Source organism: Kogia breviceps, chromosome 7 (assembly GCF_026419965.1).
Source record: "Kogia breviceps isolate mKogBre1 chromosome 7, mKogBre1 haplotype 1, whole genome shotgun sequence".
NCBI classification, from domain to species: domain Eukaryota; kingdom Metazoa; phylum Chordata; class Mammalia; order Artiodactyla; family Physeteridae; genus Kogia; species Kogia breviceps.
The window spans coordinates 47,686,061-47,703,605 of NC_081316.1; the positions used below are offsets into that span (position 1 = coordinate 47,686,061).

The 17,545-nt window shown below is 41.8% G+C and overlaps 1 protein-coding gene across 2 annotated transcripts in view; it reads right to left on the reverse strand.

The window, feature by feature from the left end:
- Window positions 1-17,545, reverse strand: part of AMOTL1 (angiomotin like 1) — a 170,126-nt gene that overhangs the window by 135,308 nt on the left and 17,273 nt on the right. The window contains exon 2 of one of the 2 annotated variants that reach the window (XM_067038265.1): window positions 5,216-5,350. In XM_067038265.1, the coding sequence (XP_066894366.1) occupies window positions 5,216-5,300 (85 nt within the window). In that variant the 5' untranslated portion in view covers window positions 5,301-5,350. Of the gene's footprint in view, window positions 1-5,136; window positions 5,351-17,545 lie in introns of both variants that reach the window. The other variant, XM_067038269.1, reaches the window with a different exon arrangement.

A 17,545-nucleotide genomic window follows, 5' to 3' on the forward strand; every position in this document is an offset into this window, starting at 1 on the left:
AAACCATTCCAAAAATACACAAAGAAAAAGGTCCTGCAGAGGAAAATCATACATTTCCAGCTCACACTCAGTTGAATCTACTGAGTGAAATCAGCCAAAATACCCTGTGTTAAGATTAAGGGTAAAAACATTTGCTGCTATTGAAATCTATGACTACACCATTACAAGAGATATCCATAGGATGGATTTGAGTTTCTGCTGAGATGCAGAGACCATCCTGATCTCCCATTTTCCACCCCAGTATCCTGGACAGAGGCCTGAGAGGGAATCGCTTCTTTCAGACGCTGCAGATAGAGTCTACCTGGTGCACAAGAGTCTCTCTTTTTTCACATTAAAATGGTTTTTCCAAGAAGCTATGGCCTTAGCAGTCAGCATACTGTAGGTGCTGGCAAGAGAATCAGAGGCCTGAGTTCTGGCCTTAGTTTTGCCACTAATCTTTGACAAGTCTCCAAACCTGCCTAGCCTGTATCTCCTCTGTAAAAAGAAATGACTTGTATGAAACTTGTTAAAACGAATGCCAATAGGAGACCATGGATAACAGATTCTGTTGTATTAATCTTTTTACCACACTGTATGCAAGAGAAATAGACACAAAGCTCAACTTTACCCCAATATTAAATAAAAAATTTAAAGAAAAAAAGAAATAGACACAAAGGATCAAGCTTCATGGAAAGGTGGAGATGCCCTTTGAAGCTGATGGAGAAGTGAAATGGACAGAGCAGAGCTCTGGGGAATGAAGGCCTGAGTGTGAATGTGAGCTCTGCTGGTGTTTTGCTATATGAGTCTTATGCTGCCTTAGTTATCATGCCTTCCCAAGCATCAGTTTCCTCATCTGAAAAATGGGGATAAGAACAACTACTTGAAGAGATTTCAATGGAGATTTGAATAAAATGAAATAAAGCCCACAGCAGTGCTTGGCACCCAGACCACACTCAGACAAATTTCCTTCCTTCCTTCCTGACATGTTAAAACTCTCCCTGACCTTGAGAGGGACCAGGAGGGAAATCTGCTCCTTCCTGTTTGTATAACCAGATTTTCTAGACACACCTGGCCCCTCCTGCCAGGTTATGTTTCCCACACTTCCCGACTCTTCCCTCATGAGGAGCTTAAGCAGGTTAGGTGCCCTGGGAAGAGTGGATAGCAGCAGGATTCCCAAACAGCTGAGCGAGCACATCTATAACAGGAAGAAGTGTTTTATAGATTCACTGAGAAGGGCTATGGAGGCCTCCCCTCCTGCACAAATCCCCGCACGTCTGATGTGGCAGCCGGCAAATCAAAGGAGAGACCAGGGGAGCTTATGCTGCGCCAATCAGAAACAGGGCTCTGGCCCCCTTTTGTTTTGTGTGTCGGGCACTGCATATGATTTCATTTGGAAAATGTGTTCCAAGCCTTTAAAATAAGTTTGCATAACCACCGGCCCACATCCTTGAGGGTATTTTAAAAGTGTAGGAAGTGGAAGTGGTAGAGGGACTTTCCTGCAGGAATTCTGTATCTCCCTCAGACATCCTGGGTTCTCCCCAGCCAGCTTCCTGGAGGCTGACACCCCCCTCATGGCAGCCTGAGATGCTCTGAGGATAACACAAAGGCAGATGTTGCGTGGATCTGGCCCTGTCTCAGGGCCCATGACTCACCAGGATGACTGAGCCTCCCTAGCAGATAACGCAGTTCTCGGAGGACTCCAGGAAGCCAAGGAAAATACCTCCAGGCCTGGACACTTCCAGGACTTTCCCTGGTACCTCGCTAGAAATGTAAACCCCATTAGCCCACAGTGGGCCTCAGAGATGGAGTAGATGGGACCGGCCAGTGTTGGGAAACAGGGGATGTGGGGTAGGGGGTGGAGGAAAGATGCTCTGAAGCAGGTGGGTCAAGACCTTGGCAATGCATTAGCTGAGGCGGCCGTCAAAGGGTCTTGGATGGTAATCCACACTTTGCGACAGAACTGCTGATTTTCTGGCCCAGCTCAGAGCTAGTGCTCTTTTCTACTGTGACAATTAAGTAAGCAATAAAAAATCTGTAACTGGGCCACCAGAGCCTTTAACTGAGAAGGCAGAGTAACGAGGGTTGGAGGATGAGTTGTGGAGCGATAGCTTGGCGCAGCTGGGCCTTAGGCAGACCTCGGTTCAAATCCGCCCTCTGCCAGTGACCTTGAGCAAGTTTCTCAGTCTCTTCAGGCTCAGGCGTTTTCATTCATAAAAGGAGAATAAGGTTGTTGTGAGAATGAATGGCGACAGTCTACATCTATACAAAAAAGGCCCTTTGGTATTGACGTATACCCACTACTAGATTGACAAGAGATGACCAACAAGGTTCTAACATAGAGCACAGGGACCTCTGCTTAATATTCTGTAATAACCTAAATGGGAAAAGAATTTCAGAAAGAATAGATATATGTTCATGTATAACTGAATCACTTTGCTGTACCCCTGAAACTAACACAACACTGTAAATCAACTATGGTCCAATATAAAATAAAAATTTTTTTTAAAAGAATATCTTTCAAAAATAAAGGTGAAACATGTTACCATACATACTTAGGTAGAATTCAGAGTTTTACCATTATTTTTTTAAAAACAAAAAATAAAAATTAAATAGACACTTTAACAAAAAATAAAATTTAAAAAATAGGGGGAAAAGGGCATAGCACAATGTCTGGTGTAACGTATCTACCTAATAAATGATTATAAATATGCTTTTGTAATTCGTCCAATTCTGACTTAGGTCTGGCACAGCGGGGCTCCCACTTTGTTTCTAGTGCGAGTTTTCTCATCTCAACATTTCACCATATTTCCATTTTGCCACCCTACCTAGTCCTCTTAGGACCTACATCCTTTCCCTGAACTGCAGCCTAGGCATCTGAGAAGCACCCTAATCCAGTTCACAAGGACTTTCACATTTCAGCCACATTGATTCGCTGTGACAGTGCTTCACCCACATATGGCAATACAACCATACTCTGTCTTGGACACCTCCATCATCACATACTGATTGTCTGAACTGGGGCCAGATATCATGGTATCTGTTGCCCACCCGAGCTGAGCTTTTCCATCCACCCCAGAAGCTCATCACTTACCCAAGAGCAGTGCCTCCCTATTAGGTAGATCCAGACACAGGTCTGGTTCCCCTTCCTATGAGCCAGCCATACCTCCAAAGATTGTAGATTCATTATGTGGTGAACTCAGGGAGGTGTGTGATAATGCTTGGAGCTGGTCACAGTCGAATTTCTAGCCACCCCTTTGTCACAGTGATCCCTAGGGCTTCTTTCTGCTCTAAAATTGTATGATGGATGATTCTATTGCCTAGGTTACAAAAGCACCAGCGGACAAACCCCACCTACTTAATTCTCTCCTCTGCCATCCAGCTTTGGTTAACAAGCCCTGAGGGGAGAGGGGGTCACTGAATGAAATGCTCTACATATGCTGAAAGTAAGGTGAAGTGATGTAGTGGTGCCAGAAGAAGTTATGCAACCAGTTGGGTTGCCACAGTCAAAAAAGATTCTCAAGGGAAGCAGAAATACATAGAGGATATGTTCCAACATTCATTCATCCATCCATTCATTCATCAAGTCAGCCAGCCTTCCAGCTGGCCAGCCACCAAACATGCATCAAGTATTTGCCAGGCTACTTGTGAAAGGGATGCAAAGGTGAATAAAACAAGATGTCTGCCCCCAAGAAGCTCACACATTGTCTAAGATATAGACGATGACAATACAGTGTGGCAACTCTGTGACACAGGAATCTGCAAGTTCTGTGGCAGCACTGAGGATGGACCACTCATTCAGATCAGGGTGGGGTTGGGTAGGTGGCAGCAGCAGGAAGAGATCCCAGAATAGATGACTTAAGCTGGAACTTCAAAGATGAGCAGGAGCTGGCCAAGTAGAAGGCACATAGTAATGACAGCCTTTGCAGAGGCGCACAGGTGTGTGAGAGCATGATGTATTCAAGGATGCAGGGGGAGGTCGATACAGTGATGAGAAAGGGGTTTGTTTTTAGGAGCAGCAGGAGATGAGTCTAGAGAGGCAGGCAGGGGTCAGATCAGGAAAGGAAGGCTGCATGTTGAGCTGAGGAAGTTCAACTTTATTCCATGGGCTGGGCTGTGAGATGACACTGGCTTAAGGACCTCTAAAAGTGACTAGGGTGGCAATGCGACAGGGCACAGGAGTGAACAGCTATTGGTTTTTGTCTGGACTGCATCCAAGTGTCCTCTCTTAGAATATCAAGCTTCCCTTCGGGGAATCTCCCATTGTGTGCAGTTGTCTTGGTTGGAAGAAGTACCCTGATGCAGTGCAGAAGCTCAGTAAATGTTTATTGCTGTATAAGTTACCCCATTTTAGAGATGGGCCACAGTAGAGAGTGTAGTCTGGTGATCTCCGTGTCTATCTTACCCTCTTTTTTGTATTACCAGTGCTTGGCACATAGTAGGTGCTCAATATTTATTGAGTGAATGAATAAACAACAACAAATGGGAGGCATACCCTCTCTAAAAACATCATGTGAATGTGTTAACTTCAGTGGTCTTTGTTCTCCCGTCCATAGAATGACTCCTACCACCCAAGTGGATCTTCATTAGATCTGGGGGATGGGTGATGCAGCAGACTCTTAGACCTGAAAGAGGACCACTGCTCTGTGTCAGGCTTGTGACTTACACTTGGATGCTCCACGCCAGGACAGTAAACATCCCCATCAATTAATGCTGAGTTGCATTAATCAGATGCTAGGACACAGAACCTGAAGGAAGATGAGCTGACCTAGACTGTTTATACCAGTTGCATTATCCTCAATTTTAATCTTTGCAGGGCCATGGAGAGGAGAGAAGAGGGGAGGAGCGGGGAGACGGGCCAGAAAATAGTGCCTGACACATGTTAGTGGTTCAAAGATATGTGACTAACTTCCCACCGAGCTAGGGTAAGGGCTCAGTCAATGACAGCTTACATTACTCAGTGCTGCTTATCACAACCCTACAAGTAGGCATTCTTACTCTCATGTTAGAGCTGAGGAAACAATTGATTTTCTTAAGGCCACATAGCTTATAAGAAGGAAATTCCAGATCTGAACCCAGGTCTGTCTGACACCAAAGTCCATGCCCTCTCCTCTCCACCCAGCTGCTTCTGTGAAAAGGCAAACAGCACTGGGCACGTACAGAGTACAGCTGGGTTGACACAATGGGTGCAGGAGTTGAAGAGGACCGCATTTATCAGGGACAGCAAAAGCAGCCATACCCCCTCTGGTGTTGGCAAAATGATGAATTCCAGCATGAGATAGCCAGGTTCCTTCCTCCAAAGGCCATTTTTCACTGAGGTCCATGCTTGCAGCAAGTCTGTTGTATGTGCAGCTCTCTGATCAAAGGAAATCTCCTGAAATAAATAATGAGCATGAAAAAATGGAGATAAATGACTACTGATGCTCTCCTGGAAAGGGGACACTTTCTTGAAGGAAAGTGGTCAGTTTCTAGTTTATTATGTTTCTTTAGCATGCAAAGACTGTTGTCAATATTCGGGCATTCCAAGGCATGGAAACAATCTAAATGTCCATTGACGGGTGAATGGATAAAGAAGATGTGGTACACGTATATACAATGGAAGACTACTCAGCCATAAAAAAAGAATGAAATAATGCCATTTGTAGCAACATGGACACAATCAGAGATTATCACACTAAGTGAAGTAAGTCAGAAAGAGAAAGACAAATACCATATGATATCACATATATGTGGAATCTAAAAAATGACACAAATGAACGTATCTACAAAGCAGAAACAGACTCACAGACACAGAGAACAGAGTTGTGGTTGCCTGGGGTGTGGGGGTGGACTGGGAGTTTGGGGTTAGTAGATGCAAACTATTACATATAGAATATAAAATAGATAAACAACAAGGTCCTACAGTATAGCACAAGGAACTATATTCAATCTCCTGGGAGAAACCATAATGGAAAAGAATATTTTAAAATGTATATATATGTATAACTGAGTCACTTTTCTGTATAGCAGAAATTAACACAACATTGTAAATCAACTATACTTCAATAAAAAATAAAAATAAAGATTTGGGTGTGGTCTGAGTGTGAGATCTTCCAACAAGGCTATTCAGGTCTACACACCGTGGCTCCCCTCTTCACTCAGTTAACAAATGTTTATGGAGCAACTATTGCAGGCCAGGCTTTGAGCAAGGAACTTACTGTGTATAGTTCTGCATGCTATGTAGAATCCTAGAATTTCAGGGTAGGGTATCAATTTCATAAAAAATAAATAGCTATATACTTCTATACAGGCCTAAAAAACAGACTGGAAAAATTGAACTAAAATTTTGAGGTAGTTCCCATTGTATTGGAAATATGAATTCTTTTTATTTTCTCTGCAACTTTCTGCATTTTCCATAATAAATATGCGTTACTTTTATAATCTGAAAAAAGTATATAATACATTTTATTTTAAAGGAAAATCCCAGGGCTGAGAAGGACCGTGAAGACCAATTTTCCACTTCCTCTTGAAAACCATGATAGAAAGTCCATGTCAGGAGAGCTCTTGTTTTTCCATAAAAAGGACGCCTCACTGGCTGCCTCCAAGAAGTCCAGCCTGGGAAACTCTACCAGTAAACTGTATCTGGGAAGATTACAACTCATGGCCAAAGTTCTGCCTACATTACAAAGAGACTTCATAACACTTCATAATGCATAACAGGTCCTCCAAACGTCGTGGCTGAATAACTGAACATGATTGATTGACCTAATCTGTGAATGCAGCCAGAGGGACATCCAGCAGGGGAGAAATCCTATCAGCCTAATTATGATGGGCACCAGTTATCAATGGTTGTAATCAGAGCAGCTGGCTTGATTTCGTCTCAAGAATGCTGTTCAGAGTTGCTCTGCAGGTTCCTGCACTGCCTGTCCAACTGTAGACAAGGCAGTGTACTGCACTTTATTGGGTCCTGGCTCACTAGGGATTTGTGTTCAAGGCAAGCACCCAAAAATTTTAGAGGAGAATTCTAGACCAGAATGGGTATAGCATAATGCCATAGGGAAAACACTGGACTTAACAATAAATCCAGATTTCAGCCCTGACTCTTGCACTAACTGGGTGACTTCGGGCAAACACATTTATGCTCTCAGGGCTTAATTTCCTCAACTTCAAATGAAGGAATTAGGACTAGATGATGTCAAAGATCTGTATAGTCTTCCAGGACTTACAGTCTATAATAATACGTTTCTACATACAAAGATGACCTATCCAACCACATTAGTAGGCCAAGAAAGCTGTGTTATTTGTCCATTAGCAAACTGAGATATCAGCCTCAGCATGGGAGAGGTGGCTGATTGAGGCTAGAGGTAGTCTGCCATTGGAATAAGACATGTTCTCTGTGCAGAACTAAAAACATGTCTGGAACAGAAATCCAAACCTGGGCCTGATCTTACTGTATCATCATTGAATCAAATGAACTAAATAGTCAACATCATATATCTTTACCAATTATGAAATAATATCAACAATAATACTACATCCTTAAAAAGCAACATTTATTTACCATACACTGGTCACTCGAAACCATTTTATTAATCCTTGCAGTACCCTTGAGAAGTGAGTTGGAGATTCTAGTAACTTTTTTTGACAAAAACAGAGCTTTACTGCTACAGTAATCCAGACAATATGGTACTGGCACAAAAACAGAAATATAGATCAATGGAACAGGATAGAAAGCCCAGAGATAAACCCATGCACCTATGGTCACCTGAACTATGACAAAGGAGGCAAGGATATACAATGGAGGAAAAGACAGTCTCTTCAATAAGTGGTGCTGGGAAAACTGGACAGCTACATGTAAAAGAATGAAATTATAACACTCTCTAACACCATACACAGAAATAAACTCAAAATGTATTAGAGACCTAAATGTAAGTCTGGACACTATAAAACTCTTAGAGGAAAACATAGGAAGAACACTCTTTGACATAAATCACAGCAAGATCTTTTTGATCCACCTCCTAGAGTAATGGAAATAAAAACAAAAGTAAACAAATGGGACCTAATGAAACTTCAAAGCTTTTGCAAACAAAGGAAACCATTAACAAGATATAAAGACAACCCTCAGAATGGGAGAAATTATTTGCAAATGAATCAATGGACAAAGAATTAATCTCCAAAATATATAAACCGCTCATGCAGCTCAATATTAAAAAAACGGGGCTTCCCTGGGGCGCAGTGGTTGAGAGTCCGCCTGCCAATTCAGGGGACACGGATTCGTGCCCTGGTCCGGGAAGATCCCACATGCCGCGGAGCGGCTGGGCCCGTGAGTGAGCCATGGCCGCTGAGCCTGCACGTCCGGAGCCTGTGCTCCACAAGGGGAGAGGCCACAACAGTGAGAGGCCCGCGTACCGCAAAAAAAAAAAAAAAAATTAAAATAAATAAATAAATAAAATAGCACATGGCAGCTCAAACAATAATATATACAATAAGGTGGGGTGGATGGCATGAGTGGGAAAGTCTATTGAAAACAGTTGTAACTCTGACTTTGGGAAGCATTTTTTCAAAGAGGTATCTATAGTCCATGTTTATTGATGTATTATGCACGATAGCCAAGATATGGAAACAACCTAAGTGTCTTGTCACTGGATTAATAGATAAAGATGTGGAATATATATACAATGGAATATTATTCAGCCATGAGAAAGAAAGATATCCTGCCATTTACAACAACATGGATGAACCTGGAGGACATTATGCTAAGTGAAATAATCCAGACAGGGAAAGACAAATACTGCATGGTATCAAGTACATGTGAAATCTAAAAAGAAAAGAAAAGTGGAACTAATAGAAATAGAGAGTAGAAAAGTGGTTGCCAAAGGGAAAGGTTAGTATAAGGGTAGAAACATTCAACTCTGAGATGGACAAGATATGAAGATCTAATGTATAACACAGTGACCAGAGTTGATAACACTGTGCTGTATAATAGAAACTTTTAAAAAGGGTGTAATTTAAATGTTCTCACCAAAAGAAAAAAAGATAAATATGTGAGATGATAGATGTATTAACTAGATGGGAGAATCATTTCACAATATATATGTATATCAAATCATCATGATGTACACTTCAAATATCTTACAATGTCATTTGTCAATTACACCTCAATAAAGCTAAAAAAAATAAATAAATAGCAAAAAAAAAAAGAAAAGGTGGAGTGGGGAGAGAGAGAAAGAGAAGAACTAAGCCAGCTGCAGAGCGGGACACTGGGATCTGTGGAATCCTGGCATAATATGAACACATAATTGATATTTAACAAATACTGGTTGATTGAATGAATGAATAAATGATAATGGCCAGTGTGGGTAAGGACCCTAGTCAGCTGTTACATCCCATTAAGCTCCCAAAGGAGACCTGTCTACCCTAAGAGAGAGTATGAGGCCAGATGGACCTTTGGACTTAAGGAGTTTAGCCTTTGGTCTCCCCGACCACCAGAACTCTTTTTGGATCCACCTCTAGAGCTGCCTAAGCCAGAAACTGGTTATCTTTTTTTTTTTTTTTTTTTTTTCTGGGCATGCCATGCAGCTTGTGGGATCTTAGTTCCCCAACCAGGGATTGAATCCAGGCCCCAGCTGTGAAATCACCGAGTTCTAGCCACTGGACTGCCAAGGAATTCCCTGGTCATCCTTGATTAATTGATTACATCTCACATCAAATCAATCACCAAGCTTTGTCCAGTTGAACTTTCAAATGTCTCAAGGATATGCAACTCCCCTCTGCCTTCATTGTCTCATCCTTAGCTCAGCCACCATCCCTTCTCACTGAGACACGGCAATGACTTCAGTGGGTCCTGGTCTTTCTTACCTCCAACCCTTTCTCCACACTTTGTTGTAATATTTTTAAAACACAAATTTGATCATGTCATTCCTTGATCAAAATACTCCAATGGTTCATTATTCCCAGGAGAATGTCTGCACCACTTAACATGGCATAGAAGGCCCAACTATTGCAAAGTATTTGCAGTCTCTGAATTAGCTCCCCTCTTGGTCCTTTGGATATTCAGCCATTCCCAGAGCTGGAGCAAGAGTGTTCTTCCTGCCTCACCTTGCAAAATACAACTTATCCTGCACATCTCAGATTTGGTTATGTGCCCCCCTAGACTGCCCTGTTCTTGCTTCATTACAGCATGTATCACCCTCCACTGTAATTATCTGTTAATATGCCTGTAGAGTTTAGTTCGTAGTATACATATGTAAGAGCAGAGATTCTATTTATTCGTATCCCTAGCATTGGTATAGGGACTTGGCAAGTTAAGCGAGCACCCAATATGTGTTTGTCAAATGAATGAATATAGTACTGAATGGTGTTGTTGGCACAAGCATCCCTCAGTTTAACATGTCCCTTTGGCAAGTATTCTCTTTGCAACCTCACCCTCCTCCTCTGCTCCTTTGGCAATTTCTCCACCTAAAACCCGCATCCTTTCTGCCTCTGTTTCCTGGCCTTATTCTGACCTTCTCGTCCAGTCTAACTGGCTGAGATTATCCCATTTATGCTCCCACTTCAATGTGCATACCTGCTTCTCTGCTCAGCATGCCCCTGGAGCCCCTGCCCATCGTATACCTGCCTCCCTCCCCAAGACTGTGATGCAACTACACTTCTGATTATCCACAGGAGATACCTGCCCACCTAATATAGCCAAGTCATACCTAGACCTATAACCAATAACCTCCAGGGTCATTTCTGGGGTGGGAGTGGGGGGGTTTAATCTGGAAATACAATTCAGAAAAACCCTATCCATACTTTGATTCTGCCTTAACTGCCATAATACAGCTCCATTAGTAGAGAAGAGATTAATTAACTAGAACAGCCATGCTTAGGGAATTGGATGGCATATTCCGTCATTCAGGCATTCAAGCAGCCATGGGTTCTATAGAATATGAACACCCTCATAGCAAGCAGGTCCACTTGCTGATATCTTATACTATAAATCAAGATATACATAAAAGTATGTATAGATATAAATATATAAAATGAATTCATTCATTCATTTGATAAATATTTACTTGGTGTCTCCTATGTACAAGTCACTGTGCTAAGTGCTTGGGATAGAAAAGGATAAATACAGCCCTTCCTTCAAAGAGTTTTCAACCTTGTACGGGAGACAAATATCCGGACATATTATTACAGAACAATGTACTAAGTGCAAGCTTAGAGGTATGCACAAAGTAAACCTAAGATCTGTAAATAATAGAATCTGGAAATTAGATGGGATCTTAGGACCTTTAGTCTAATCCTTGCCTTATGCATGACTCTCTAGTATATGTCTATGCAGCCTGTATTTCAATACCCAGTGAGAAGGACCTCACTTTCTCCCCAGGCAGCCCACTGTATTTGTGAGCTCTTCAGTCAAGCAATTCATTTTAAAATTTTTGACAAAGTATTGATATTCACCAACAACCCTCAGTGCTGCTGAGCCATTCTAGAACTTCCTGCCCCTTGTTCTGTTCTTCAAAGGCTGATTGAAGGTGAGATACTCTTCCAGGAATATCAGGATTTTACCCCAGTTCTAATACTCTCCAAGCAGATCTGGACCTTATTCTTCAGTGAGTCAAGAATCAGAAGGAATGTTCCATCTTGGTTATGAGTAGGGGGTATAAATCTATCTGGTCACAGAAACAAACCAAATGACTAAATTGAAGCACAAGAAGGAAGAGGACACAAGATGGGATCTTCCTTCTCAACTAGGAATTTCTAGCTAAGATCTCTATTATCTAGGATCTAGGTGTCTTAGTCAAGATGGGGTGCTATGACAAAGTGCCATAGACTGGGTGGCTTATAAACAACAAAAACGTATTTCTCACAGTTCTTGAGGCTGGAAGTCTGTGATTAAGGTACCAGCATGGTCAGGTTCTGGAGGGACTCTGTTCCATTTCAGACTACTGACTTATTGTATACTCACATGGCAGGCAGGAGAGCTAGAGAGCTCTCTGGTGGAGGGAGGGGGTCCCTCTTAAAAGGGCACTAATCCCATGCATGAGAGCTCCACACTCATGATCTAAGTTTTTGCCAAAGGCTCCATTTCCTAAGACAATCACATTGGGGGTTAGGACTTCAACATACGGATTTTGAGGGAACATAAACTTTCAGTCCTTTGCACTGGGTCTAGCCTGCTATCAGCTATCAGAAAAAAACAATCATTGGCAACCTTGTGGACCACAGTATGATAGAGGGCACTCTCCTCTTGGGCTGCCCCAAGGGTTTGGCTCTGATGAGTTTCCATTTCTAAACTTAGAAGGATATTTTCCTTTCAGCTCCAAATAAACCACATATATTAGAGTATACATCTGGGCTCTTAATATTCAAATGATAAAATTCAATGACACTTAAAATACAAGACTTTTAAGCTTGGATAGAAGAAAAGAGAGAGTAGAACACTGTAAATATCCTCTGTGAAAGATTACATCTCTTTATGTGGATAAAAAGACATGAAATGCTAGATGCATGGAGTCTTCCTGTGCCTGAAATGGCTGTTTAGAGAGTTGACATGATTCCCCTGGGCTTTGTATTTGTTTCCACATATTCTTATCAACTTTGTAGAACTGGAAAGTTTGAGTAACTTAACCAACCCAGTTGCTTTATCCAACTGGGCAGAGTATTTGTGACGTTCCTGTGGAATTTATTGATGTTAATATTTTAAGTATTCCAATAAATAATGTATGCTACTACTCTCTAAGGAGCTGTGGCAACAAGCATATTTTTAGGAAACTTAATGAAGTTATAAGATGATGAGATCCTTTGCAGAACTCTCAGTGACTCAGGCTTTTCATCTCTAAAGTCAGTCTTCTTGAGACCAAGCTCAGAAGTTCCCTCCACCATGAAACTTTCCCAGGCAGAGTTCTTTCCTTCTCCCTTTGCACTTCTCAGAACTTTTTATAGTCCATTAAGACCATACTTTTCCCCTGGATGATAATACTCTCTTTACAAGACGATTGTCATCCTCTTTAGAAGGTAGTCTTCTTAGGACAAAATCATATCTTATCCACCCTTTCGTGCCCACTGTTAGCACAATGGCTGGCCAGACTTGGGCTCAGGCAATGCTTGCTGAATGAATGAAACTGACACACCTACAGCTGAGAAACTCAAATGAGTCTGTGCCTGCAAACTCTTCACATAACTCACATTAAATCAGCAAGCATAACACATGATTTGCCACCATATGTTGCCATCCAGGCAGCATAATGCCCAAGGACACCCTGATGAGAAAAGAAAAAGGAGAATAAATATTTTCAGAAAACTGGGTTCTTGCCTGGCTTGGGATTGCTACTCAAATTGTAACCCCAGATGAATCACTTCATCTTGTTGGAGCTCAGTTTTTCCAGTGTATGAAATAGGCCTCATAAAGTCGATTATTCCATCTTTATCAGAGTTTCATGAGAATTGTATGTCAGCTGCAGAATCATCAAAACAATATGCAAATGCACAGCAAATTTGCTTATAGATATCACTTGATATGCAGCATTGAATTCCAACTTGGAGTTGCCCAACTTGGGAGGTGACAGAGCATCTGGGAGGCAGTGTTAAATGTAATGGGTAAGAGCAAGGACTTTGGGAACAGATCGATTTAAATCACAGGTCCGCCATTTCCTAGAAAGAACTGTAAGCAAGGGATATAATGTCATCGAACCTAACTTTTCCCATCTGTCATAGGGGATCATACTTTGTGAAGTTGATGTCAGGGTTAAATAAGAAATATCTATAATGTACCTCGTATAGATCCTAGCCAGTAATAAAACTCAATAAATGGCAATAGTAGTTGTTTTTATTAAAATCATTATTAACTCTTTAAGTAGATACACTTCTGGAAGTGACTGAGTCCCATCCACAAGCTTCATTCCATGGGGAACCAGGATAAACTGTGACAAAGCATCAGGAAGCAGTTTTTGTCCCCAAAGGAAGGCTGCTGGAAAAGGACAGCCTTCCCAGAAAAGGACATTTGTAAAAAGTGGGCAAGAATACAAATGCGAAACATTTGCTGTGTGCCGGTCCTGGAAAGGAAGGGGGAAAATGAGGCAGGAAAGAATAACAGAGGCCAAGAGGCACAGCAAAGCTCTGTAAGGACTTGCTGAGGCAGAGTCGTGAACAATGCTGCCTGGGTATGGGATGTTGGAAAACCACAGGAGAGGATTAAGTGGTTCTGTTTGAGAAAAAGAATCAGGCTGCAGTCTATGGGGCAAAGAGAGAGAGAGCGAGCCAGAGCAAGATGAACTGCCACAGCTCTGATTATGAACCAAAAATAATATACTGATGTGGGCGCCACAGCAAAGAACTGTCATTCATACACAGATCTTTACAGCCAGACCTGTGCAGGGGGAGATAGCAGAGTCACCATCTAACCCAGCTGTCCATCAGAAAGATAATGAGAGTCACATTATCATTTTAAAGTTTCTAATAGTCACATTTCAAAAAAAGTAATACAGGTGAAATTAATTTTAAAAATATGTTTTCTTTAACCCACTATAGCCAAAATAGTATTTCAACATGTATTCAATACAAAAAATTACTAATGAGAATGTCAGATTTCTTTTTTTCATACCCAGCCGTCAATTACAGCACAGTCAATTTGTACCAGCCACACCTCAAGTGCTCAAAAGCCACATGTGGCCCAGAGCTAATCCCAAGGGAACATGAATTTCATTCTCCTGACCTCCTAGGCTGCTGTTAAGACCTTTTAAAAACCCAGATTCATAGAGCAAGAAAAGACCTTTGGAGATGTACAGCATGCAAGGGCCATCTATTCATTCCTGACAGTTTTTCTTTAACATCTTTGCTTGAATTTAAACAGTTCCACACCCCATTGAAAACCTCCTCCAATTCGGCATTCACCGATGACCAACTTAGTGCTTGGCCTGGGCAGGTTAATCATGGTGGATGTTCCGTCCACCTTCTCATTCTAAGGGGAACTGCCTTCCCCATGCCTTCCCCCTGCAATCCCAAAACAGTTTTATGCACCCACTTGTTTTCGCCAGGCCCTCTCTGGCCTGGATGACCAGGGATGAATAGGCATATGACTCATAAACTGTTAGCTCCATCTCTGTAGTCACCTGGTATGGAAAAGCTTGTCCAACCAGAGAGAGACCACTGTGGACTAGTTGGGCCAATCAGCTCCTCTATCAGTATTATAGAGGCAGAATCAGGCAGTCAATAGGAAGAAGCATCAGAAGAAGACACACACACAAGAAGCAGAAAGCGTTATAGTAATGTGGGGTTTCCAGTCAATTCTCAGGTTTCTTCAGGCTCCTCTTTGATCTGTTTTCCAGATCAGGCTTCCAAAGGGCATTTCATCTTAACAAAGCAGTTCTCCAGATGAAAGAATTTTGAAAGCCTCCTATGGGAGGGTCTCCAAGTAACCCTGGTTCTCTGTTGGAACCTTCCAGTATCAAACACAAACTGGGCTCCTGAGACACAGTAGTTTTTCTATTTCTGGTTTTCTATGAGATTCCTGTATCTTTTATGGTCATGATTAGTTTATATGAATCCCTTATGTATGGAGGAAGCCTGAATGAATCCATACCTTTCAACAAAAAGGCCTACTACAGAGATGGATGCTTTCACACACATTCAAGCAAAGCTCTTTCCACCACCTCCCTCTGGACTTGCTTGCACTCCATCTCATGCCTACATTTAGCCTGATAGAGAAGTGATGGATTACTTTGGGTTGCATTCCCAAATAACTATATTCTGAAAAGACCTCATTGAGGTGGCCTTCTGGGGACCCTTTAAAGCCTCACATCATCTACAGGAGTGGTTCTCAACCTTGACTGCACATCATAACTACCTGGGGTACTTTCAAAATACCCTGATGCCCACAGCCTCTCCCAGACCTGTGAAATCAGAATCTCTGGGGGCAGGTCCCTGGGCGTCTGTATTTCTTAAAAGCTTCCCAAGTAATTCTAATGTGCAGTCACAATTGAGAAACACTAATATACATGATATGCCCTTGTATAGGCTTGGGTTTCTGGCAGAGAAAATCATGTACTGTTTTTAATTATAAAAGAAATATGTATTTGTTTTTTAAAAAATACATAAAAAGTGGAGAATTGTCCAAAGTGGAAAAAAGTAAGTCTCACTCGTCAATAGAATCCCCAACAGTCTCATTCCCTGGAAGTAACTATTTTAGATTCATGTGTGCCCTTCCAAAAGTTGTCTATGCCTATGCAAATATATATGTACATGTATGTATATATATGCACTTGTATTTATACATACAAATATATGTATATATAGAGAGAGACACACACATGAATAGTATACAAACACACACGCACATACTTTTTTTTGCTGTGACTGGCTTTTTTTTCACACTAATATATTTTGGTTATTAGCCTACAAATTTTGTGTGTGTGTGTGTGTGTGGTACGCAGGCCTCTCACTGTTGTGGCCTCTTGTGTTGCTGAGCACAGACTCCAGATGCACAGGCTCAGCGGCCATGGCTCACAGGCCCAGCCACTCCGCGGCATGTGGGATCTTTCCAGACCGGGGCATGAACCTGTGTCCCCTGCATCGGCAGGTGGATTCTCAACCACTGCGCCACCAGGGAAGCCCTAGCCTAGAAATTTTTGATTTGAAAAATAATGGCAGGGTTTGAGAGGATATTTACTTTCTCAAATAACACAACAAATTATAAAGTTAAAGTAATTCAAAGAGGGTAATCTTATTCCTGGGATAAACTGTTTGACTAGAATAAAAAGTTTAAAAAATAATCAATGAAATTGATTTGGTATATGAAAAAAATTGACATTTCAAGTCAGTGGGGAAAAGATGGATTACTCAATAAACTGTATTGGGATAATTGGCTACTTTAAAAAAAGTGGACTCTTTCCAAGTGATGGTCAATTATCCCAGTGCTACTAGATTGAAATGCCACATTGCTATGTTTATTGGGTCTATTTCTAGACTCTTCATGCTTTTCCATGATCTCTCTAGTGTTGCACCAGTATTTTAATTATTGTAAATGTCATGACATGCTTTAATATCTAGTATGGCTAGACTTCCTTCCTGACATTACTTTCCTCCCCAGAAATTGCCTGGCTAGGGACACATCACTCACTCCACATCCACCAAGCAGCCCAGGAGGCTCTTGCAGTAATAAAGCAAGAGCCCAAATAATCCCAGAGGAACAAGGAAGCCCATATTACTATTGCAAAAGCATTGAAAACAAATTGTCATTGCAACTATAGCTCACAAAAGTTGGCCAGAACCTGTACTTTAAGTCTAAATAGGGGAGGAGCTTCAAGATGGCAGAAGAGCAAGAAGTGCAGATCACCTTCCTCCCCACAAATACATCAGAAATACATCTACATGTGGAACAGCTCCTACAGAACACCTACTGAATGCTGGCAGAAGACCTCAGATCTCCCAAAAGGCAAGAAACTCCCCATGTACATGGATAGGGCAAAAGAAAAAAGAAAAAACAGAGACAAAAGAATAGGGACAGGACCTGCACCTGTGGGAGGGAGCTGTGAAGGAGGAAAGGTTTCCACACACTAGGAAGCCCCTTCGTGGGTGGAGACTGCGGGTGGCAGAGGGGGGAAGCTTC